At 41.0% G+C, this 23,964-nt stretch overlaps 1 protein-coding gene across 1 annotated transcript in view; it reads right to left on the reverse strand.

The window, feature by feature from the left end:
* EIF3M (eukaryotic translation initiation factor 3 subunit M) overlaps positions 1 to 22,381 on the reverse strand; it is a 42,008-nt gene extending 19,627 nt beyond the window's left edge. Inside the window, exons 1-7 of the mRNA XM_089673466.1 lie at positions 22,247 to 22,381; positions 16,744 to 16,876; positions 14,584 to 14,722; positions 10,103 to 10,226; positions 9,924 to 10,018; positions 7,243 to 7,326; positions 3,725 to 3,824 (exon numbers count right to left, since the gene is read on the reverse strand). Coding sequence (XP_089529592.1) covers positions 3,725 to 3,824; positions 7,243 to 7,326; positions 9,924 to 10,018; positions 10,103 to 10,226; positions 14,584 to 14,722; positions 16,744 to 16,876; positions 22,247 to 22,288 — 717 coding nt within the window. The 5' untranslated portion in view covers positions 22,289 to 22,381. The remainder of the gene's footprint in view (positions 1 to 3,724; positions 3,825 to 7,242; positions 7,327 to 9,923; positions 10,019 to 10,102; positions 10,227 to 14,583; positions 14,723 to 16,743; positions 16,877 to 22,246) is intronic.
* Between the last annotated feature and the right edge of the window lie 1,583 nt (positions 22,382 to 23,964).

Genomic DNA, 23,964 nt, shown 5'->3' on the forward strand with positions numbered 1-23,964 from the left:
ACAGGACTGCTTCTGCACACCCCCAGTAACGATGCCCCTCCAACCACCATGTATTCCAGGCTTTGCTTGCCCACCTGCGAGACTGGGACCAACATAGTGGGTGCTGTCACGATCGCAAGATCGCTGCCACCAACATGTGACAATCCCATGACCGCTGCCACCAATATGTCACGATCGTGGCGTCAGACCCCAGACCTTCTCACCAATTTCGTGACCGAAGGGCTAACCGATCTACAAGAGCAATATGATGTACGTAACAATGTCACACCCATCTGCACCCTGCACAACGATTTTCCAGCTAATGGATACCGATCGATGTGCCAGCAGCCTGAATCTATTGTTACTGGGTCAGGTTAATTACGCAACTAACCCTTCACACTGCCACCACCTCCTTTTTGATCAGAGAAAGAGGAAACTCGGAGTTCAGCTATAACACTATAATGGTTGATATAATCGTCTGTATAAAACGGTCCGCAGGCCGGTTATACAGAGGTTCAAACAAATACAGTAGCGTTCTCTTTAAAGGCAGGGATTCGTAAATTGCAATTAAGAGCTATAGAAACAGTTCAACACTTTCAGAAAGAAAGATTTATTACTAAGAGGTCAAATGGGTGCAATAACAATATTTACAGAAAAAGATGTAACTAAGATATATATATATATATATATATATATATATATATATATATATATATATATATATATATATATATATATATATATATATATATATAAACATACAGAGAATAACAGCACAGCAAAGAGATAGAGAGGTTAAAGGGTTAAGGTACTTGCCATGAAGCCTTGGATGTAAGCAGATCAAGTTGCAGAGCGAAAGACACGGGTCTCCCCAGGTGGTATTGATGTTAAAATGGGAGACGTCTTCAACTTAACTTTCTTAGGCCTGACAGCCTCTTTTGTGTTCCCCAGCAGGGGGTGGTTCTGAAGTCAAGGACCAATCCCCTGTTTAGGGAGGAATCGTCAGGCGGAGCCCTAAACTGGAGCCAACATCTTTCATAACTCATATTCTGGTCCATAACCTTCCATCTGCACCAGGGACCTCCCACCCGCGGGTAGATTATTATGCAGACAATTCCGAGGATTGACCAGATATGAATTATGAAGTTGTATGCTACACAGTTCACGAGATCTATTTCTCTGCTTGCCCAAGATAAGGCGAGTGACCCATCAAACTGTTCGCCTGCTCATCGTCCATCCAATGAGATGTCTGGCTTTTATGTATGTCTCTCATATTCCAAGATATGAGACATAGGGGAGAAATGGATCTTTTAAAAATGTTATCTGGTGCGGGCTTCTTGGGAATGCCTTGAACTCCTGAGAAGGCTCCATTATCTTTTTACGAGGTGTGAAATCACACAGGTTCTTTGGACAGTAAGGCACCATGTGGCTCCCTGCTGGGATCTGGCCTGTGACACTTTTAACACACACACATCTGTCACTGTGCCTCTCAGGAAGGGAGGGGGAAGGAGAATGAGGGAATAACATGGCTACTCTTAACAAAATGGCAGACTGCGTCAGTCTCTGGTGCGCACGTTTGCAACAGGTGCCAACAGGTAGAGGGAAGGGAGGAGAACGGACACACTTCCACTCTCCTTCCCTCCTTGTTGTGGACTCAAGACAGCGATATTTTTGGCATCACTTCTAGGTCCGCCTCTTGGTGTCCCTGGCCAGAAAACAAAGGAATGAATGTAATGCAATGCGATGTCTCATTAAAGAGAACCTGTCACCTGAAAGTGACAACCAAAATAATAAAAAAAAATTTAATTGAAAAAAAATTACAGTTACACCCAAAAATTTGAGGCCCCCCACCTCCATATATATGCACGTACAAATGCACGCGTTAGGTGTGCCTACACGTGAAAACGTGGATTGCGATACAAGTTACATATCGCTGCGCCTCTTTTTGAAGCATCGCCTATAGAAAATATAGGTTGCTGAAGTTTTCCACCACTTCACAGGTGCACACAAATTTAAGGTTTGACATGCTGGGTATCAATTTACTAAGTGCAACCTCATCTTTTATTTTTGACAAAACATTTGACTACTTTTTTGCGTTTGTCTGCCCTAAAATTCAATTTAGTATATTTTTACTGATATTTGGCATTTTCTAGACCTTTGTGGTAATATCATGCGACATAAAAAAATTAGAACTACTATTTTATTCTATAGGGTATCCGTTTCAGAAAAAGATAATGTTTGGGGGGTATATGAAATCTTCCGGCCTTAAAAGATTTTTTTAAACGTGTGCAAGAAACACAAAAACAACTCATAAAGGGTTAAACCCCCAAAGAATGATATATTTTCTGAAAGCCGAGACCCTGCAGAATAAAAAACTGCCATTTACAGTATTTATGTTGCATGATATTTCTGCAGTTATTTATCATAAACATTTTCAAGAAAAAGTACATTAAAATGAGTTTTCATGCAAAACACATTATACCAATTTTTTAATACCATATAAAAAAATGAGGTTGCATTATGTAAATAGATACCAAACATGTCAAGCCTTAAAACTTCATTGGCCTGTGAAATAGCAAAAAACTATATTACCCCAAATTCTCCAAAGGAGACACTATAAAAGCCTTTACAGGTCATCACTTTATAGCTAACCATTTTGGCCCCAGAATTACTGTTCTCACTCCTACAATTGCAGCAATACTTCATACACGGCGCAATTTGAGTTTACATACAAGTGCGCACTCAATGCCCCATGTTCGTGTTAGGATATATAGAAAAGGGATGGGGTGCCTTTACATTTTTTCTATAATTTTGTTTATTTTTTTGTTTTTTTTTACAGCCCCCTATGTAATAGAATGTACAGGTGAGAGGTCCTCTTTATAAAGACATCAGAGGTCTTATTAGAACTCCTGATGTCTTCCTTACCTACCACTGCATGTTCAGAGCCCTGTAAAAGTGAACGCTTACCTGAAAAGCCCTTCAGCGACTGTAAAAATAAATACCCAGCTCACGCCTACTGCGGTTGAGCTTGCTTTAGCTCCTTGAATACCAGAAAGTTTATAAACATATCTTGATGAACAAGAGATGAGAATCACAGAGTGCAGAAAACACAAAGTCATGGGGTTTATGCTAGAATCTGATCTAAGTAAGAAGACAAAATGCTTTAAGTGGATAATTATAACCTACATTTATGAAGATGTGTGAACATGTTAAAAGGAGTACAGGATTAAAAAAAAAAAAAAAAAAAAAAAAAAAAAAACACAAAACACATTCACCTACATGGCTGCAGCATTGATCTGATGCTACAGCTGTCTCCTGCTAGCTCTGAGAACTGAGTGATCACGACTGGTTCACTGTCAGTCATCAGCTCCTTCTACTCCAGCATTCATTGCAGTACTGGGCTGTGGAGGAGGCCAAACAGCTGGCTTAGGCTCTCAGTGGCAAGCTGGGAGGCTGAGGCAGTTGCTGGTCAGGCATCTAGGTGGATTTTGACATTAAAGTCGAGATCCTTGCAGAACCTGAGCCAGTTCTGTGATGTCAGCCAAACACAGAGCCAAAATGTGGATCACAGGAATGCAGAAATAAGTGCACTCCTGTGACCAAGAAGAAAAGTACAGCCAAAAGACCTTTGGCCATACTTCTCCTTTAAGCACTCTCTTTCCCACAAGTCATACAACATTTTAGGTAGATCCAAACCAACCAGTATATTGACCACATTATTATCATCATTACATAAAATACTTACATCATGTATAAGTTCTCCTTCCAAAAACTTAACTGGCTTTAAGGCAAGGAGGTGATCAAGCAAGAATGCTTTGGGGTCCTTCAGTGCTCTCACAATGCATCTACAACAGAAGCAGTGTAATTAGAACAACTTGTACTGTTAAACAAGATGAGCCATTATATAAAATGTCAAAAATCAGATATACTATTAAAGTGGAGGTAAACCCTAACTGGATAAAATTTGCCTTTTTTTTTTTTTTTTTTATCAATGCAGTTTTCACCTCCGTTCATCCTTTGTATGCACCTCGAGGCTGCTGATCCGTTACAGCATCTACCCGCCTACATGTACTTGTTCCATGCATATGGAGAAACAGAAAAAGGACGCACCGACCTAGTGCATTATCATTTAAAATAATTTATTAACGAAACAAAAATAGGTATCATACTTGCAGAGCCTAGGGGCTCTGAGGAAGAGGTTATGTCCTCGAAATGCGTTAGCCAGTTGGTCATCCAGGGTTCCATCATATGGACTCAGATGTTTTTTGGATCATACGTCTTGTTCAGTTTGACATGCCTGTGTTATTATGTCCATTGTGAGTATGATACCTATTTTTGTTTCTTTAATAAATTATTTTAAACGATAATGCACTAGGGCGGTGCGCCCTTTTTCTGTTTCTCCATTTGTATCCAGTGTATTCGGACTACCCCGATCTGTTGAGGGCAGCAAGCAGTGCATATTCCATAAAATTCGAGAACATTCCTATTGGGTCTACTGAGTCCTTTCCTAGTGCAGGAGTAAAGTGTTTGTTGTGTTGGACTTGTTCCATGCATACATGTCTTGATCGGGGCAGAAATCACGATAGTGATAACTGTGGCCCATGTCTCTGGAGCCGGGGCAAATTCATGTCAAAAGACAAGAAAAGAGAACACCATGGCAGGATAATCAGTTTTTAATGAATGTTTCGGATATATAGACCCATGTTTAAAATTACAACATAAATTTGCATGACATTTTGGTGAATGGACCTACAGTGGGGATCGAAAGTTTGGGCACCCCAGCTAAAAATTTGTATTAATGTGCATAAAGAAGCCAAGGAAAGATGGAAAAATCTCCAAAAGGCATCAAATTACAGATTAGATATTCTTATAATATGTCAACAAAAGTTAGATTTTATTTCCATCATTTACACTTTCAGAATGACAGAAAACAAAAAATGGCGTCTGCAAAAGTTTGGGCACCCTGCAGAGTTAATATCTTGTACTGCCCCCTTTGGCAAGTATCACAGCTTGTAAACGCTTTTTGTAGCCAGCCAAGAGTCTTTCAATTCTTGTTTGAGGTATCTTTGCCCATTCTTCCTTACAAAAGTCTTCCAGTTCTTTGAGATTTCTGGGCTGTCTGTCACGCACTGCTCTTTTAAGGTCTATCCATAGATTTTCAATTATGTTGAGGTCAGGAGATTGTGAAGGCCATGGCAAAACCTTCAGTTTACGCCTCTTGATGTAATCCCCCGTGGATTTCGAGGTGTGTTTAGGATCATTATCCATTTGTAGAAGCCATCCTCTCTTTAACTTCAGCTTTTTCACAGATGGCATCAAGTTACCATCCAAAATTTGCTGACATTTTATTGAATCCATTTTTCCTTCTACTCGTGAGATGTTCCCTGTGCCACTGGCTGCAACACAACCCCAAAGCATGATTGATCCAACCCCATGCTTAACAGTTGGACAGAGGTTCTTTTCATTAAATTTTGTGCCCCTTCTTCTCCAAACGTACCTTTGCTCATTCCGGCCAAAAAGTTCAATTTTAACCTCATCGGTCCACAGAACTTGTTTCCAAAATGCATCAGGCTTGTCTATATGTTCATTTGCAAAGTTCAAACAATGATTTTTGTGGTGAGGACGTAGAAGAGGTTTTCTTCTGATGACTCTTCCATGAAGACCATATTTGTACAAGTATCTCTTTATAGTGGAATAGTGTACCTCAACTCCAGTGTCTGCCAGATCTTTCTAGAGGGATCGGGCAGTCAAACGTGGGTTTTGAATTGTTTTTCTCACAATCCTGCGAGCTGTTCTGTCTGATATTTTTCTTGGTCTTCCAGATTTTGCTTTAACTTCCACTGTTCCTGATGACTGCCATTTCTTAATTACATTCCGAACAGAGGATATTGACATCTGAAAACGCTTTGCTATCTTCTTATAGCCTTCTCCAGCTTTGTGAGCGTCAAATATTTTCAGTTTCAGTTTTCTAGACAACTGCTTAGAAGAACCCATGGTGCTGATTGTTGGGGTAAGGTCAGATGAGTCTGGGCATTTAAAACCTTTGAGATTGACATCATCTGGTCTTCCCAGACGATGATTGAGAACAATCCATGACACTGGCAGGTCTCAGCTTTGCAAAGGGGGCAGTGCATGCTATAAATTCTGCAGGGTGCCCAAACTTTTGCAGACGCCATTTTTTGTTTTCTGTTATTTTGAAAGTGTAAATGATGGAAATAAAATCTAACTTTTGTTGACATATTATAAGAATGTCTAATCTGTAATTTGATGCCTTTTGGAGATTTTTCCATCTTTCCTTGGCTTCTTTATGTACATTAATACAAATTTTTAGCTGGGGTGCCCAAACTTTCGATCCCCACTGTATATCTACTTTATTCAAAGGTTCAGCAAAGCCAAACTGTACAGTGGCCTAGTTTTGGAGGAGTGGGTGTTCTGGCACTTTTAATGCTGGCTGTATGAAGGAAATTGTATACTGACTCTTGTCCTTGCTCTAACACAGACTCTGGTGCATACAGTGTCATTGACAACCACTAGCACAAAAAGCAAAACTGACAAGTATGTGGCTCTTTTTAATAAGCATCATTGACGCTTCTTAAATGTTTGCGCCTCTGCATGAAGGCCAGTTACCTTGCTTGGCATTTCATGACTCAGGAAACATTTCTTATACTGTATGTGCAGAGATGCAAGTCTTTATTCTTGCTCACCACAATGTCACGATAGGTGAAAAATACTACCCCAAAGAAGCATGCATATACTGTAAGGGCACGTTTCAGCAGAAACTCTAGTTATTCATCACCCTGATAGTATCCTACACCACATCAAAATACATTTGAGCATTCTATGTGCTTTCTTATATTTTGAATGTGAACACTTTTGCATTTTCACCTCAATACATATTTGAGGTACCTGGACAGTGTTCTGCCTTTGTGTAATTTAGTTATAATACATTGTCATGGTAAACAAAAACACCCCAGCACTGAGCTTAGGAGTACGATGCTGGATGGTTTTCAGGTAAGTATACCTGTCTGGGACATTTGCCCTTCCCTTAGCTGATGCTGGCAGGGTCTTCAAGCTGTAATCTCTGCAGAGCTTAGCTCACAATTCCATAAAACATCACTTCTGCACTCAAATTCCTCTGATGGCAGTCATATCCCACCTTTACATCTTACGTCTAAACTCTGTACAGACTGGCCACCATGTGAAATAAACCTGTGTGCCTTTTCCTCATACAAAACAATGTGAAAGCTATATTAGATAAATTACTTGTGTGCATCCACACGGGCCTGAGATGCGTTGTCATCCGTGTAGCTTCCCAACAGCTCCACCATTACCTTAGCGGCATCATCACTGCAAAGACAAAATTTATTTTAGTATTCATGGCAAAGTGGAACTTCTGCAGTCGGATATTTATATGTGAGCATGTTTCGTGCATGCCAGTATACACCAGTCATAACATTATGACCATTGACATGTAAAGTGAACATGGATTATTTTGAGACAATGACATGTGAATGTGAGTGGGATTTATTAGGCAGCAAGTGAACATATCCCTGAAGCGGAGGTGTTGAAAGTAGAAAAAGCTGGCAAGCGTAAGGATTTGAGTACCTTTGACAAGAGTCAAACTGTAATAACTAGACTAGGCCAGAGCAACTCAAACTCCAGCTCCTGTGGGATGCTCCTGGTCTGCAAGGTTCAAGACCTACCAGATGTGGTCCAAGGAAGGAAAACCAGCAAAGGGGAAACAGGGTTATGGGCAGCCAAGGCCTACTGATGCACGTGGGGAACAAAGGCTGGCCCATAAAGTGCGATCCAACAGAAGAGCTAGTGTACCTCAAATTGCTGAAAAAGTTAATGCTAGCTCTGATAAAAAGGTGTCAGAACACACAATGCAAGCAGTTTGCTGCATATGGGGCTGACCCATGTCCACAGCCAAAGGTGCTTACAATGAGCATGTGAGCATCACAACTGGACCATGGAGCAATGGAAGAATGTGGCCTGGTCTGCAAAATTAAAGAATGCTTGAGAAACGTAACAAGTTTGAGGTGTTGACTTGGTCTCCGAATTCTCCACGTCAGTTCATTGAGCATCTGTGAAATGTGCTGGAAAAACACATACGGTACATGGAGACCCCACCCTGCAACTTAAAGGGCTTAAAAGGACTGGCTTCTGATGGCTTGGTGCAAGAGAACACAGCATACCTTCACAGGTCCGGTGGAGTTCATGGGTTATGGTGGGTGGTTATAATGTTCTGGCTAATCAGTGTATGTTAATTATCAGCAACTACAACCATGAGGATGAAAACAATGGCCTACAGGTTGTTCAGTGGTATCAGTGTATATGTTCAATTTCACACAGCATCCAGCCATTTCCTGTACTCCGCATCTTTTCAAGATAAAACCTACAAATACCAACAATAAACCTACCATGCTCAGACACAGTGTATAATGGCATTCTAGTGATCATGTGGCAAGTACAACATTACACCTTATATTAACATAACAGACGGATGGCTAGTTTCAGGTGTACATAAAGGAGAGCACAAAATACAGAAAAACAGGAAAGCTGTAGGGCAAAGTTCACCAATACTCTAGAAAGAACCTGTCAGGAAAGAAACTGCTGAATTGTTTTTGAAGGTGTATGGTCTTTAACTGCCATCTTTATCCACCATCTATCTACTACCTTAATCTAGAACTGGAAGTGCAATTACAGTGAAAGTTGTTTAAATTTTGAAAGAAGCAGAGAAGGATTAAAGAATTTTTTGTTTTTATTGCTCTCCTAGTTAGGAAAATTATCAATTCCCATCCCGGTCACTGAACAGGAAAAGAGGGCACTCTGCCGAGTGGAGGGACAGACAGCAGTAAAAACTCTTCACCAGAAAAGCGCTTTAATTAACCACTTCCCGCCCGGCCCATATACATAAACGGCTGGACGGGAGCAGTGCCGAAGCAGTTTGACGTTTCTAAACGTTACCCGCATTCACTGCTTGTACACGTTCCCTGGGAGCGCGCGGCACCGCGATCCAGTGCCCGCTGTGTCCTTCGGACACAGTGGAACACCGATCGCTGTACGGGACCTCTGTGTGAGGTCCTGATTCATGTGATCACTGATTGGCCAATCAGTGATCACATGAATAGTAGTAAACAAGATGTCACTTCTGACATCATTGCTTACTACTTGTGAAATCTGTGAATGATCAGAGAGATCACATGGTACAAGGCTATTCACAATAGCCTTGTACCATGTCAAACTGTGACCAATCACAGCTCTCACAGTCTTTCTGGCTGCATTTTTGCAGCCATTGAGAAATGAGGAGAAATTATTGCTTTTACACCGATAAAGGCTGTAAAAGCAATAATCAGTGTAAAAGAAAAAAAGAAATAAAATAAAAATGTAAAAAAAAAAAAATTAGAAAAATTATAATTTTTGGTTGTAAACTAATTTGGGTTATTTTTTTTACTAAAAAAATAGCTGAATACATTTTGGCCAAGATTTATGAAGAAAGATTATTTGCAAAATATAAGAAAAACACTTTTTTTTTCAAAAGTTTGGAGTTTTTCATTTATACAGCAAAAAAAAAAAAAAAAGTTCCAGTGGTAAATACCAAAATAAAGTTTTATCTGTCTCAAACAAATGCTACAAAATTCATATGGGTACAATGTTGCATGACCGAGCAATTCAAAGTGTGATAGCACTGAAAGCTGAAAATTGGCCTGGACAGGAAGGGAGTGAAAGTGTCTGTAATTGAAGTGGTTAATAGCCATCAATATTCTGCTTTCTTCCTGACACTTACTACACAACAGGAACACAGACAGCAATAATAACACAAACTTCCCAAGTCTTTCTGAATGTATTCAAAGCTACATAAGGATGGGCTTTTATCAACATTCACTGCCTCCTCAATATACACCCCAAACTATTCACACATATGATGTCAGGTGAGTCACCTTCGTTTGCAGTCAACAAGAGCCTCATAGAGAAGCCTGAGTAAAACGTGTTTCTTCTCTGTGCTGAGGTTCCAGTCTGTAATCCATTTACGAACCTAAAAAAACAAAATCCAAGTTAAACTGTATGTAATGCTGCAAGCTTTTCCAAGTAAATAAGGAGCAGAATGAAGGGCACTGACCTGATCAAGATCTGTTGGAATGAACATTATGGCGCCACAGCTGGCTGCCACTTTGATGAGGGCACAGTATACGGTGTACCTGACAGGGGTGCTCTTGTCCATGCCATGGAATAGGTTACTCAGTCTGGAAGATACGCAGACCACGTTACATTTTTATTTTACAAGATAGAGGCAACAGACACTGGAAAGGAGACCTATAACAGCACTACACAATGACCAACAATTGAAGCAATGCACTAAAAAGACATTATTCTAAATAAGGGCGACAGAAAATAGAATACACTTTGGAAACTTTCCATACATTTTAGAAGGGGAACATGACATTGTAAACCAGCAAGGGCTGAAACTGCAAGCACCAGCTTGACCTGCACCTTGCCTTTGTACTCCAGTGGACAGAACCGGAGGCTGCCTGCACAAGCTGGAAGTTCCTCCAACCCAAATGTGATCTCACCAGCCGCTGGTTCCCAGAGTGAGCAAAGGACCCAAGAAACAAACAGCATGAGCCAAAGGAGTCCTCGCATCCCCCCCCCCAGCAAGACAGAAAATGTCCAGACAGCCAATAAAAAAAAAAAAAAGGTATGGCTACACAACCCCACCACCTCAGGACAGCATAGCACCACCCATGGTTCCCATCATGGCAGAGGAAACACAAACGGATGCCATGCTAAACCCTCCCTTTTAAAGATCTCAGCATTTCCTGAGAAAAAGTGGGTGGAGCTACAATCTCTCCAGGGACTGTCCTAAAAGATGATTGGGGAAATAAAAGTTCTGCCCGCGAGCAGATGGTGAGTGAGATGGCCTCTTCCATGCCCCTTTCATCCTAGTTTTAATGGATTACTAAAATGTTAAAATTTCCCATTCACCTTTCCCATTTACAATAATAATACTTTTATATGCATCATAGGCACACTTCTACAGGGGTGGTAGGTGGATGGCTTGGAAATATTCCATAGTAAAGTTTTTGGGGTTTTTTTTTTTTTTAATTCTTAGAGAATTTTTACATGAGACCAGCTGTTAAAGTAAGGCAAAGTGTTTCTGGATTGGCAGTCAGTTAACCAATATTTGCAAAGGTCATATGTCACGTGATAACCCTAGACATTCTAAACACAGTCTGGTTAGTGGTCATTCAAACTGGCCACATACATGGAGGTACAGCTGTCTGGCCTGTTCCATTTGACAGACTTGCATGCATGACTTGGTTGAGTGTCAACAATGGTAAGCAGAAAATCAATTAACTGTCCTGATCTTTGCCTTCCAAAATACAGTACTAAATCTGAAAAGATAATGGTAAAACCACATATGCTCATATGAAAACGTATTGGGTTTTCCACAAAATGAAAATAGAAAAAAAAATATAACCAAGACTTATTATATATTATTTTGATCATAATAATCAAAAACACTGCACACTATACAAAAAGACACTATGGCTTACTAAAGGCAAATAGACTTCAGAGCTTACTGAATAAGGTGAAGCTCTGCCGATTTCCATCATTCAATCACATGCAAGCAAAAAAATCAGTTTTTTTCCTTGCACCTGATTGGGTATTCATTACAAAGTGAAGCTTCACCACATTTACTAATCTCTGGGAAAAATGAGTGCAACTGCAGTGCACAGTCTATTTACCTTCACTAACTCAACGCCATACGTCAATAGGAAACCAGCCAGAAAACAACCTATCAAAAATTTTCACTGCACCAACTGTTCCGGAATTTAAAGCGAGAGTCAATTTGCGGTTATGGATTACTACATACAGGTGTACCTCGGTTTACGAAGGCCTCAGTTAACATAGTTTTCGGTTTACGAATGAAAATCCATTGAAAATAATGCCTCGGTTTACAAATTTTTTTAACCATACGAAGTGTATGTCAGTGCCTATTTTTCAAAGCAATTGCAGGCTTTTTTTTTCCTTCACTATAGCTCAGAGAATTAGCTGTCACTTTCCCCAGAGCTAAAGAATACTTTGTTTCTTTTATCTCCAGAAACAAGGTAAAAGGAAACATTCCTTTCTTTTGGCTGGGGGGAAAGTGACAGCTGATGCTCTGAGCTATAGTGAAGAAAAAAAAGCTGGTAATTACATTTAAAAACCGGCACGGACCTATAGTGACAGCGACTTTTTCAAAAACTTTTTTCTGACCTGTGGAACGGATTAACTGGTTTTAAGTGCATTCCTATGGGAAACTGCATTTCGGTTTATGAATTTTTCGCAATATGAAACGTCCCAGAGAATTAAATAAGTAAACAGAGGTACACCTGTATTTCTAATTTCTGAAAGGCTTTTAAAAAAAGCAAAAAATGACACTTTAAAAAAAGTAATAAGAATCATCTTATATTGTAAGCTCCGAGGAGCAGGGCCCTCCTAACCCTCTTGTATTGAACTGTATTGTTGCTGTATTGTCTCCCGTTATATTGTAAAGCGCTGAGCAAACTGTTGGCGCTATATAAATCCTGTATAATAATAATAATAATAATACAGTCAGGTTCATAAATATTGGGACATCAACACAATTCTAACATTTTTGGTTCTATACACCACCACAATGGATTTGAAATGAAATGAACAAGATGTGCTTTAACTGCAGACTGTCAGCTTTAATTTGAGGGTATTTACATCCGAATCAGGTGAACGGTGTAGGAATTACAACAGTTTGCATATGTGCCTCCCACTTGTTAAGGGACCAAAAGTAATGGGACAGAATAATAATCATAAATCAAACTTTCACTTTTTAATACTTGGTTGCAAATCCTTTGCAGTCAATTACAGCCTGAAGTGTGGAACGCATAGACATCACCAGACGCTGGGTTTCATCCTTGGTGATGCTCTGCCAGGCCTCTACTGCAACTGTCTTCAGTTCCTGCTTGTTCTTGGGGCATTTTCCCTTCAGTTTTGTTTTCAGCAAGTGAAATGCATGCTCAATCGGATTCAGGTCAGGTGATTGACTTGGCCATTGCATAACATTCCACTTCTTTCCCTTAAAAAACTCTTTGGTTGCTTTTGCAGTATGCTTTGGGTCATTGTCCATCTGCACTGTGAAGCGGCGTCCAATGAGTTCTGAAGCATTTGGCTGAATATGAGCAGATAATATTGCCCGAAACACTTCAGAATTCATCCTGCTGCTTTTGTCAGCAGTCACATCATCAATAAATACAAGAGAACCAGTTCCATTGGCAGCCATACATGCCCACGCCATGACACTACCACCACCATGCTTCACTGATGAGGTGGTATGCTTAGGATCATGAGCAGTTCCTTTCCTTCTCCATACTCTTCTCTTCCCATCACTCTGGTACAAGTTGATCTTGGCCTCATCTGTCCATAGGATGTTGTTCCAGAACTGTGAAGGCTTTTTTAGATGTCGTTTGGCAAACTCTAATCTGGCCTTCCTGTTTTTGAGGCTCACCAATGGTTTACATCTTGTGGTGAACCCTCTGTATTCACTCTGGTGAAGTCTTCTCTTGATTGTTGACTTTGACACACATACACCTACCTCCTGGAGAGTGTTCTTGATCTGGCCAACTGTTGTGAAGGGTGTTTTCTTCACCAGGGAAAGAATTCTTCAGTCATCCACCACAGTTGTTTTCCGTGGTCTTCCGGGTCTTTTGGTGTTGCTGAGCTCACCGGTGCGTTCCTTCATTTTAAGAATGTTCCAAACAGTTGTTTTGGCCATGCCTAATGTTTTTGCTATCTCTCTGATGGGTTTGTTTTGTTTATTCAGCCTAATGATGGCTTGCTTCACTGATAGTGACAGCTCTTTGGATCTCATCTTGAGAGTTGACAGCAACAGATTCCAAATGCAAATAGCACACTTGAAATGAACTCTGGACCTTCTATCTGCTCATTGTTATTGGGATAATGAGGGAATAACACACACCTGGCCATGGAACAGCTGAGAAGCCAACTGTCCCATTACTTTTGGTCCCTTAACAAGTGGGAGGCACATATGCAAACTGTTGTAATTCCTACACTGTTCACCTGATTTGGATGTAAATACCCTCAAATTAAAGCTGACAGTCTGCAGTTAAAGCGTATCTTGTTTGTTTCATTTCAAATCCATTGTGGTGGTGTATAGAGCCAAAAATGTTAGAATTGTGTTGATGTCCCAATATTTATGGACCTGACTGTATAAAGTAGCTATTATTAAACACAACAGCCAGATAACAGCCAGCTAAACACATTCCATGTTTACTTCTAAAACATTCCTTTTTCTAAAATTCGCTTTCCTTGGTACTCATATCTCAGTGATGTGCAGTAATCTGTTACAGGTCAGTACTTCAGGAGGAAGACCAGCTATGCAATATAGCATGAGTGGCTCTGGGCACTACAAAAAAAAGAGCACTTCCTGTAAGAATTCTCCCAATGAAACACAAAGGAGATGTAAAGTGGAGCTTTATATTAAATAAACGTTTGCACAATAAAAATGTTTTCTATTTTAAAAGAAAGGACAAGGCAGAACATTTCTTGGGTTATGCAAATACTTACAGCTGCAGTCTTAAAGAAGGACGTTCTCCTTCCCTGTATTTTACCAGCTTCTCACACAGGCTTTCGATTAAAGCTTCCTGCTTGTCTGGCTCCAGGATAAGCAACAGGGACACAACACTATTCATTATACTCTCCACATCTGTAAACATCAATGTTAAAATATGAAGCAGCAGAATTATTGAAAAGACCATAATCTCTGCCTCCGTTCATACAGTGAGAGCCTTAAGGGTAAACGGTGTCCAAAAGGTAACACTTCAGGGTTTATTTATAAAGAATCTGCATAGCCATTCACCCAGTGAAAGAGCATTTACATTCATCCTGTGTGAAAGGCGTAAAAAATGTAATTCAAGTATGGATTAAAAAAACCCCAAAAAACATTTATATTCACCTATGTAGATGCAACATCAGTCCAATGGTGCAGCTGTCCCCTGCTGGGTGTACACAGGGAACAGAGTGATCAAAGACTGCTGCTCGCTTAGTTCTAGGGCCCACTCGGAGCACAAAGCAGTGACTAATGCAGGCCATACATGGGTTGAATTCTGAACGAATTTTCTTTAGACAATCAGAAATTTTGTGCATTTTGTAATCTGACGGTGCTGCCACGGATTTTGAAATTTAAGCAACCAAGCCTTCAATTACACTTCATGTTGCTACAGAAAAGAATTTTCATGGCCAAGAGTTTTCTTTTCTTTCCAGGTCACAGCTTTAGATTTCTTGCATGATTCTCCCATCATTCTCCCATCAAATTTCCAACATGCCTGATCACTCAAATTTGATGGTCACATGGAAATCGGTTGTTTCTGTGACCCACTAATGGTGCGAAATTCAAATAAAAATTCTTAGAAAAGATTTTCAAAAGAAAATTCTTTCAGAATTTGACCTGTGTATGGCCAGCTTAAGTCACTGCTCTGTACTGTACCCCTCCAGTGTTCACTCTAGTACTGAGGGCAAGATCATCTGGCTCAGGCTCTCAGCGGCATGCTAAGAAGCTGAGCCAGCCGCTGGTCAGACATCTGGGAAGACCCTGACACTGGATCCCTGCAGTGCCTAGACCGGCTCTGTGACACAAGGTGCCAGCGGACTCTAGCCTGATTTCAGCTGAATCTGGGTCACAGGAGTGCAGAACTAAGTACACTCCTGTGATCCACAGGAGAAGTATAGCCAAAAGAGCTTCAACCATATTTCTCCTTTAAACTGGAAAATACTGCATTTGATGGAAAAGACAGGAATTTCCTATGATACTTCACACTTTCTAAAACCAAAAGGAAACATTTTCCTTTTCACATCTCTTATTTACAAACAGCTGGGTGAATAGCTTTGCAAATTCTTCATAAATCAGCTTACTATTAAGATGAACAGAAAGAGTGGAAAAGGTCAGTTTGTGCAGTTGGAGTAATTCACAAAATCACAAGCCAGATACTACACTAGGTTGTCTTGGACAAGTGTAATACCTGGCTTGTGGTATTGGCAGCTTGTCTTTTTGTGAATTAAAGCCCTTTTCTCCAGATGCAAACATTCTCCACACAAGCTGACAATTTCCACTCTGTTCCCCCAAGTTGCAGCAGATTCCGAGTAAACAGGCGTTTAGAAGACTTAATTTTTTTAAATGTAATTTTATTGCCATCACATCCCATGTGATACGGACAGGTAGTCTTTGTAGAGACATCAGAAGTCTGTTAGACCACCAATGTCTACTCTGCCCTCGAATGCTGCTAATAAAGCACAGACTGTGCTTGATTATCTGTATCTTTGCCACAGTAGCCAAGGAATGACAGCTGTGACAAGTCACATCTGTTCACCGATCCCCCCTGCCCTCACTGCAAGAGCTGTTTTCCATTGACCTGGGCTCCCCAGAGAGGAACAGAAGAAGCCAGGAACCATTGTGGGCATTGACAGCTGGGGAAAATCACACGTTTAGAGTCCCATACCTGTTAAATACACACCAAGCTCAAAACTGCAGAAGAGATGAGCTTGCTTTAATTCATTGTTTACCATGTCATTTAAAAATGCACCTTGGAACACAAGGTGGTAAGGTTAAAAAAGTAATAAAGCCACAGGATCCATAGAGCTGCCAAATATGTAGTATTTGCAGAAGAGTCTGTCCATGTATTTCCCAACACAGGTTCTCTTTATTTCACACTATGACAACCAACAACAAACCTTTATCGTCGTCTTTCAAGCAGACATCACATGCTTCAATGACCTGAGCCAAGTCAATGTGGAGTCCGCCCTCCGAGTTTTCCTCCGATATCTCTGCGCCTTTAGATTTCAAGTAAGCGCGAAGCTCCCCAGCCTTAGAAAGGAAGGAAGGAATATTCTTACTGATGGTTTACATGAATGATCCTTAGCAGCTCTGAGCCGTGCACATTCCCTTATCTACACTAAGCAGAACCTACCAGAGTCAGGATCATTATCACACAGACTCAGCACTTCCCACATACATCTGATACCATTCTGAAAGTCCAACTGCAGAATTGTTTTTTCGTTTGTTTATGGGGACAGGATAATAACCAAATTTTATTTACTTGGCTGTCCATTTTCCTGTTGGAGATTTATTTATTTCAGGTACTTATATAGCGCCATCAATTTACGCAGCACTTTACATATATATTGTACATTCACATCAGTCCCTAACCCTCAAGGGGTGTACAATCTAAGGTCCCTAACTGACATTCATACATACACATACTAGGGCCAATTTAGACAGGAGCCAATTCACCTACCAGCATGTCTTTGGAATGTGGGAGAAAACCTGAGTACTCGGAAAAAAACCCACGCAGGCACAGGGAGAACATGCAAACTCCAGGCAGGTGGTGCCGTGGTTGGGATTCGAACCAACGACCCTAGTACTGCCAGGCGGAAGTGCTAACCATTTTGCCACTGTGCTGCCCATAGATGCAGAGTCTGTCACGGCACGTGCAAGGGAATCACTTCCTCCTTCAGTTTTGAAAAAAGGCCAAGAAACTGCTAAAAGGTTCATTGATTATTAAAATTACATTTTATTTAATTTGGAAACCAATGAAATTTGTACAGTGGTTGTAAAGGCTCAAGTTTTTTTTTTTTACTATATGCATTAAGGTAAATGATCTTTTGTGTGCAGCTGCCCCCTCCCCCCCCCGCAATACTTACCTGAGCCACACCACGATCCAGCAATGTGCAAGAGAGCCTCAGCTCTCTGGGGACTCTCCCTCCTCACTGACTGAGACAGCAACGGGAGCCATTAGTTTCCGCTGCTGTCAATCACAGCCAGTGAGCCATTGAGGAGAGAAAGGGGGCAGGAGCAAGCTGTGTGTGAACAGACACACAGAACAGCAACTCAGAAGGAAGCCTGCTTAGGTGCCCCCATAGCAAGCTTTCAGAGGAATAAAACTGATAAAAAAGGAACAGTGTAAGAAAAAAAAAAAAAACACATTAAAAGTGCCCCCATCCCTCAGTGCTTGTGCACAGAAGTGAACGCATATGTAAGTCGTACAAACATGTAAATGTTGTTTGCAGCACACATAGGAGGTATCACTGCAAATGTTAGACTGGGAACTATAATTCTAGCGGTAGACCTCTTCTGTAACTCTAAACAGGTAACCTGTAAAAAATTCTGGCGTAAGGCTTCCGACTACATCACACCACAACTGAGTCATAAATGCCGTAACCAGAGGCGGACTGACAACTCATGGGGCCCCCGGGCAATAGGGGATCATGGGGCCCCTGTGTCCTTGCCCAAACTCAAAAAGGCCTATGATAAAGGTACCAGGGGCATCTCATGGGGCCCCCTACTGACCACGGGCCCTCGGCAGTGCCCGAGTTTCCAAATGGTCAGTCCGCCCCTGGCCATAACGCATCATCCCCATTGTATTATTACAGATTATATGCATGTCTTCTTATTGCAATCAATTTAGCCCTGATAAGGGAGGTAGTGCTGGACTGCTGAAAAAACACAGGCTACATCTACAGGTCATGTGTTCCAAAGTGATATGAAACTTTGTTTTTAAGTACTTTCAGGAGCTGATTTCATCACTTACTGAGTATGCAGCTTTATTTTTTATTCTTGAATATGTTTCAGTTTCAGCCGGTGTCATGGAAGAGGAGATTAAGGGGGGATATGATCAACATGTATAAATACATCAGTGGTTCATATAGTGAACTCGGTGTAGAGCTATTCACCCTGAGGTCATCACAGAGGACAAGGGGGCACTCCTTACGTCTGGAGGAAAAGAAATGTAATCTCCAAACACGGAAAGGTTTCTTCACAGTAAGAGCTGTGAAAATGTGTAATAGACTCCCTCAAGAGTTGTTTTAATTTTAAAAAAATGCTCTGTTTTTATCATAGTGTGATGAATGCACATGCAGAGTTATTCACCCTGAGGTCATCACAGAGGACAAGGGGGCACTCTTTACGTCTGGAGGAAAAGAAATGTAATCTCCAAACATGGAAAGGTTTCTTCACAGTAAGAGCTGTGAAAATTTGGAATAGACTCCCTCAAGAGTTGTTTCTGGCCAGCTCAGTGGATTGCTGTAAAAAAGATACACAGAATATAACTGGATACTAACATTTATAGGTAAAGTTAATCCAGGGAATATCCGATTGCCTCTCGGGGGATCAGGAAGGAATTTCTTCCCCTGCAGGACCAAATTGGATCATGCTTTGCTGGGTTTTTTTGCATTCCTCTGGATCACCTGTGGGTATAGGATTACAGCTTTGTTTTTTTTTTAATGGTTGAACTGGATGGACTTTTTTTCAGCCAGACTAACTATGTCCGCTGTCCCTGGTTTCCCATTTTCGGGCGACTCCTTAGTCTTGCAGCATTCTATGGAGCCTTTCTTGCATGCAGGAACTAGAGTTGTGCTTCCCTTTGTTGTGTGCTTCAATAGAAGCACAGCTCTGGGTCCTGTAGTCTAGGATGACAAGATACTCCCCTGCTCCTTCCTCAAAGCGATCAGACTAGCTAGAGACTGTACTGTCCACTCTTTTGTATGAAGACCAGACGTTCAGGGAAGCAGCACTAAGGGGGCTGGGGGTAAGAATACTAATACTTTACTGGGGATTGTCTAAATTATTGTGCTCAACATGGCATCTACCGTACCGCAAGTGAGCGCGCTTTCCTTGCGAGAGTGTGACAATTGTTAATGGCACCCCAAACATCTCACAAGCACAGCGCATTTGCAGGCACCAAATCCCATGCTAGCGCAGGAGTATGCGGTTTGGTGTAGTGCGTTCTGAAAAAGGAACACGTGTAATACTTTTTTCACATTCCAATGCGTTTTGCAGCCCATTCAACTAACTAGTTGCAAAACTGGATTGTACATGAATGGGTGCAATTCAATGCGAATCGACTCTTATACTAAAAACCGCTGAGGGTTTATTACTACCCTAAAGTGAAATACAGCCCCTAGGACTGTCACCTGCCGCTGCAGCACTCCAGCTCATATTTCAGACCTGGAACCTGACTGCTGCAGCCTGAGCACAGCATCCTGGGAGGTCACATGACCCACTATACACGGAAGGACTGATATATATAGTGACAGCATGGACAGCACAACGGCACATATCAGCTGGTGGGATTACTAGATCTGTCATGTGAAAGGACAGGTCCTCTTTAACTACTTCCCAGTAGAGCCATAGTAAATATATGTCCTCGGTTGGAAGTGGAATACCGAGGTCATGGTTGCAGCAATGTGCCATAACCCTGGTATTGTTTTTATCAGCCAGCAATTTCTTTTTCCTAAAGGTGATGCTAGCAGTGGATTTGTCACTGGATCACTTTTAGAAGTGCTGGGTACTGGATCACTTTTAGAAGTGCTGGGTGGCCCCCCCCCCCCCCCTCGCCCGCCACTTTCCGTTGGTTCTCGGGCTTACCTGGCGGATCGGTGAGCCCGAGAATAGATCTAATGACCGCTGCAGCTGGGCATAGAGATGCATGAAGGAAACATGGCCTCTACTCATCTTTAAGGCCTAGGAGGACCGGAGCAACACCATTATGTCACTTCTGGTTCCAGCCTAATGTAAACATGGGCAGCACAGCGGCTAAACGGGCAGCACTTCTGCCTGGCAGTACTAGGGTCATTGGTTCAAATCCCAACTATGGCATCACCTGCCTGGAGTTTGCATGTTCTCCCTGTGCCTGTGTGGGTTTTCTCTGGGTACTCTGGTTTCCTCCTACACTCCAAAGACATGCTGGTAGGTAAATTGGCTCCTGTCTAAATTGGTCCTAGTATGTGTATGTATGAATGCGAGTTAGGGACCTTAGATTGTACACCCCTTAAGGGTTAGGGACTGATGTGAATGTACAATATATATGTGTAAAGTGCTGCGTAAATTGATGGCGCTATATAAGTACCTGAAATAAATAAATAACAAGGACTTTTTTTTTTTAAAGCATTAGATCTATGTTTTTTTTTATCTAATGCTACCTTGCAGAGGAGAAATGTGGGTCTTATTGACCCTAGATCTCTCCATAAAGAGTACCTGCCACTGCTTATTTCTATCACAAGACATGTTTACATTCCTTGCGATAGCAATAAAAGTGATGAAAAAACAATATTTTAAAAAGGGACAGTGTAAAATTAAAAAAACTAATAAAAATAAATTAAAAGAAAATTTTTTTTTAAAGCACCCATCCCCCTGTGCTCACTCGCAGTGGTGAACGCATACATAGGTCAGGCCCACATATGTAAATGGTGTTCAAACCACACATGCGAAGTATCGTCGCAAACGTCCAAACGAGAGCAATCATTCTAGAACTAGATCTCCTCTGTGACTGTAAACTGGTAACCTGCAGACATTTTTATATTTCAATATTTTGATTAAGGATTTTTAGAAACAGTATACAGAAAGACAGGAGACGGAACCCAGCAACATGACGAGTTGCAGAACATAAGCGACGAAACAGTAACTTCAAGTACAATGTGTAGTAACATAAAATCAACCAATAAAGCGCAATGAGGAATACACTGGTAGCACAAAGTTTGATGGATTATGAGCAAATTGCTCCATAAACAAGGTGGTATGAATAATAATAAAATAGACGAAAATACAGAGAACAAAAAATGAGGAAAGAACTGAAGAAAATAAAGAATAAAACCCAGAAAAAAAATGAGAGGGCCTGTAGAAATTTTTAAACCGTTGCCTACGGAGACTAAGTACCATAGTTGGGGCCAGTATACAAGCATGCGCAATTTTAAAGCGTAACATGTTGGGTATCTATTTACTCGGTGTAACATCACCTTTCATATTTTACAATTTTTTATTTTTTTTTTTTAATACATGAATGTGTATTTTTAACAAAAACAATAGCAATAGAAAATACAAAAAAAAAATATCACTGCACAAATACATATAAAAATTGCAGCCGAATATTTTATTCTCTAGGCCCTTTGCTAAGAGAAATCTATTATGTTTGGGGCTTCCAAGTCATTTTCTAGCAGAGAAACATTGATGTTTACATAGGAGAGACGTATGAGACGTGGCCCAGCAAAGCAGGGGTTAATACACGGATATAGAACACTCGGGTATACACACAGCTCCCTGTACATTCATATGGGCGAGTGCTGCAACCGGCTCCACCCTCACGCAGTGCAGACCCTGCCAGCTGCTACTGTGGCACTACAAATCCCAGCACCTCCACTGCAGCCGCTCAGCACATCCGGGTAGGTGTCCAGAGCTCCTCACCTGATCCTCCTCGGACACGTCGATAAAAGCCGGGACACTCATGGCTGCACAGCCCTGTACAACACGCCGCCACCGCCGCTCCGGAAAAGAAGAAAGGAACCGGCTAGCACTTCCGGGTCATGGCGTAGCGTCCCGATGTCTCCCCAAACACGCCTCTGATCTAGACAAAGCATGCGCATTACGCCACTGCAAAGTGTCTCTGCTTGTTGTGGACCGGCGCCATCTAGTTGGTTAGCATTCTATGAAAGCCATAACTTATTGTAAGGAGTAGGATTCCCACCTCATCCTTCTATGACTGAACCAGGGGCGGACTGACCATTTGGAAACTCGTGCACTGCCTGAGGGCCCAGGGTCAGTAGGGGGCCCCATGAGATGCCCCTGGTACCTTTTTCATAGGCTTTTTTGAGTTTGGGCAAGGGCCCAGGGGCCCTATGATCCCCTATTGCCCGGGGGGCCCCATGAGTTGTCAGTCCGCCTCTGGACTGAACACATTTGTGACACAGGGACTGGGGTGATTAACTATTTCAATACCGGGCAATTTTCCCCCTTCCTGCCCAGGCCAGTTTTCAGGTTTCAGCGCTCTCACACTTTGAATGACAATTGCGCGGTCATACAACATTGTACCCAAACTAAAATTTTATCATTTTCTTCACACAACTAGAGCTTTCTTTTGGTGGTATTTAATCACCGCTGGGGTTTTTATTTTTTGCTAAATTAACAAAAAAAGACCAAAAATTTTGAAAAAAACACGTTTTTCTTTGTTTCTGTTATAAAAGTTTACAAATAAATAATTGTTCTTCATAAATTTAGGCCGAGATGTATTCTGCTACATGTCTTTGGTGAAAATAACCTAAATTAGGATGTATTATTTAGTTTGTAGGAAAGTTATAGAGTTTACAAACTATGGTATAGATCTGAATATTGATCAATCCTGAAGTACTGACAGCCAATCTAATATCTTGAGGTTCAAGAATGTCAGAATAGTACAGATATCCCCCAAATGACAGATTTTTGCAGAGTAGACAGTCCGACGTACTTCATAAGAGGAATGGCGAGTTTTTTGAAGTATTTTTTTTGTCATAATTTTTCGGAAAATGAAAAAATTTCAAAAATTATTTTCACTATTTTTTTTTTACATACTGTCACCAGTGCAGTACAGCGTCATCATATAACTGGCATGGCGGTGAACAGGGACACTGACTGGTGACAGTATGAAAAAAAAATATATATATATATATATTTTTGTTATTATTTTTAATTTTTTATTACATTTTTTTTATTTTTTTTAAGATTTTTTTTTCATATTTTACTATGACCAAAGTAGTACAATGTTACCATAGTAACATTGTACTACTTTGGGGAAGTGATCAGTATTTTTTTTATTTTTTTTTTTTTTACACAATTTGCTTATAGCAAAGAATTACTTTGCTATAAGCAAGCATTTACCAGAATGAAATCGATTCATTCAGTTTTTTTTTTTTTTTTTTTTTTTGTGCTTAGCTGTGATTTGGTCACAGCTAATCACATGACATGTGCATGTGACCTGCTGTGACCATTCACAGCTAGGCACTAGTATACAATGGATGGCATGAATGAAGCCATTCATTGTATACAACTGTCATGTGACCTGCTGTGATTGGTCACAGCAGGTCACATGGTACCAGCAACGGGGGCCGGTACTCAGATCTGTCATCGACTGTGTCCGAGGTACACGGCCG

Source organism: Staurois parvus, unplaced genomic scaffold (assembly GCF_062004578.1).
Source record: "Staurois parvus isolate SC_StPar_1 unplaced genomic scaffold, SC_StPar_1.0 ptg000138l, whole genome shotgun sequence".
NCBI lineage: Eukaryota > Metazoa > Chordata > Amphibia > Anura > Ranidae > Staurois > Staurois parvus.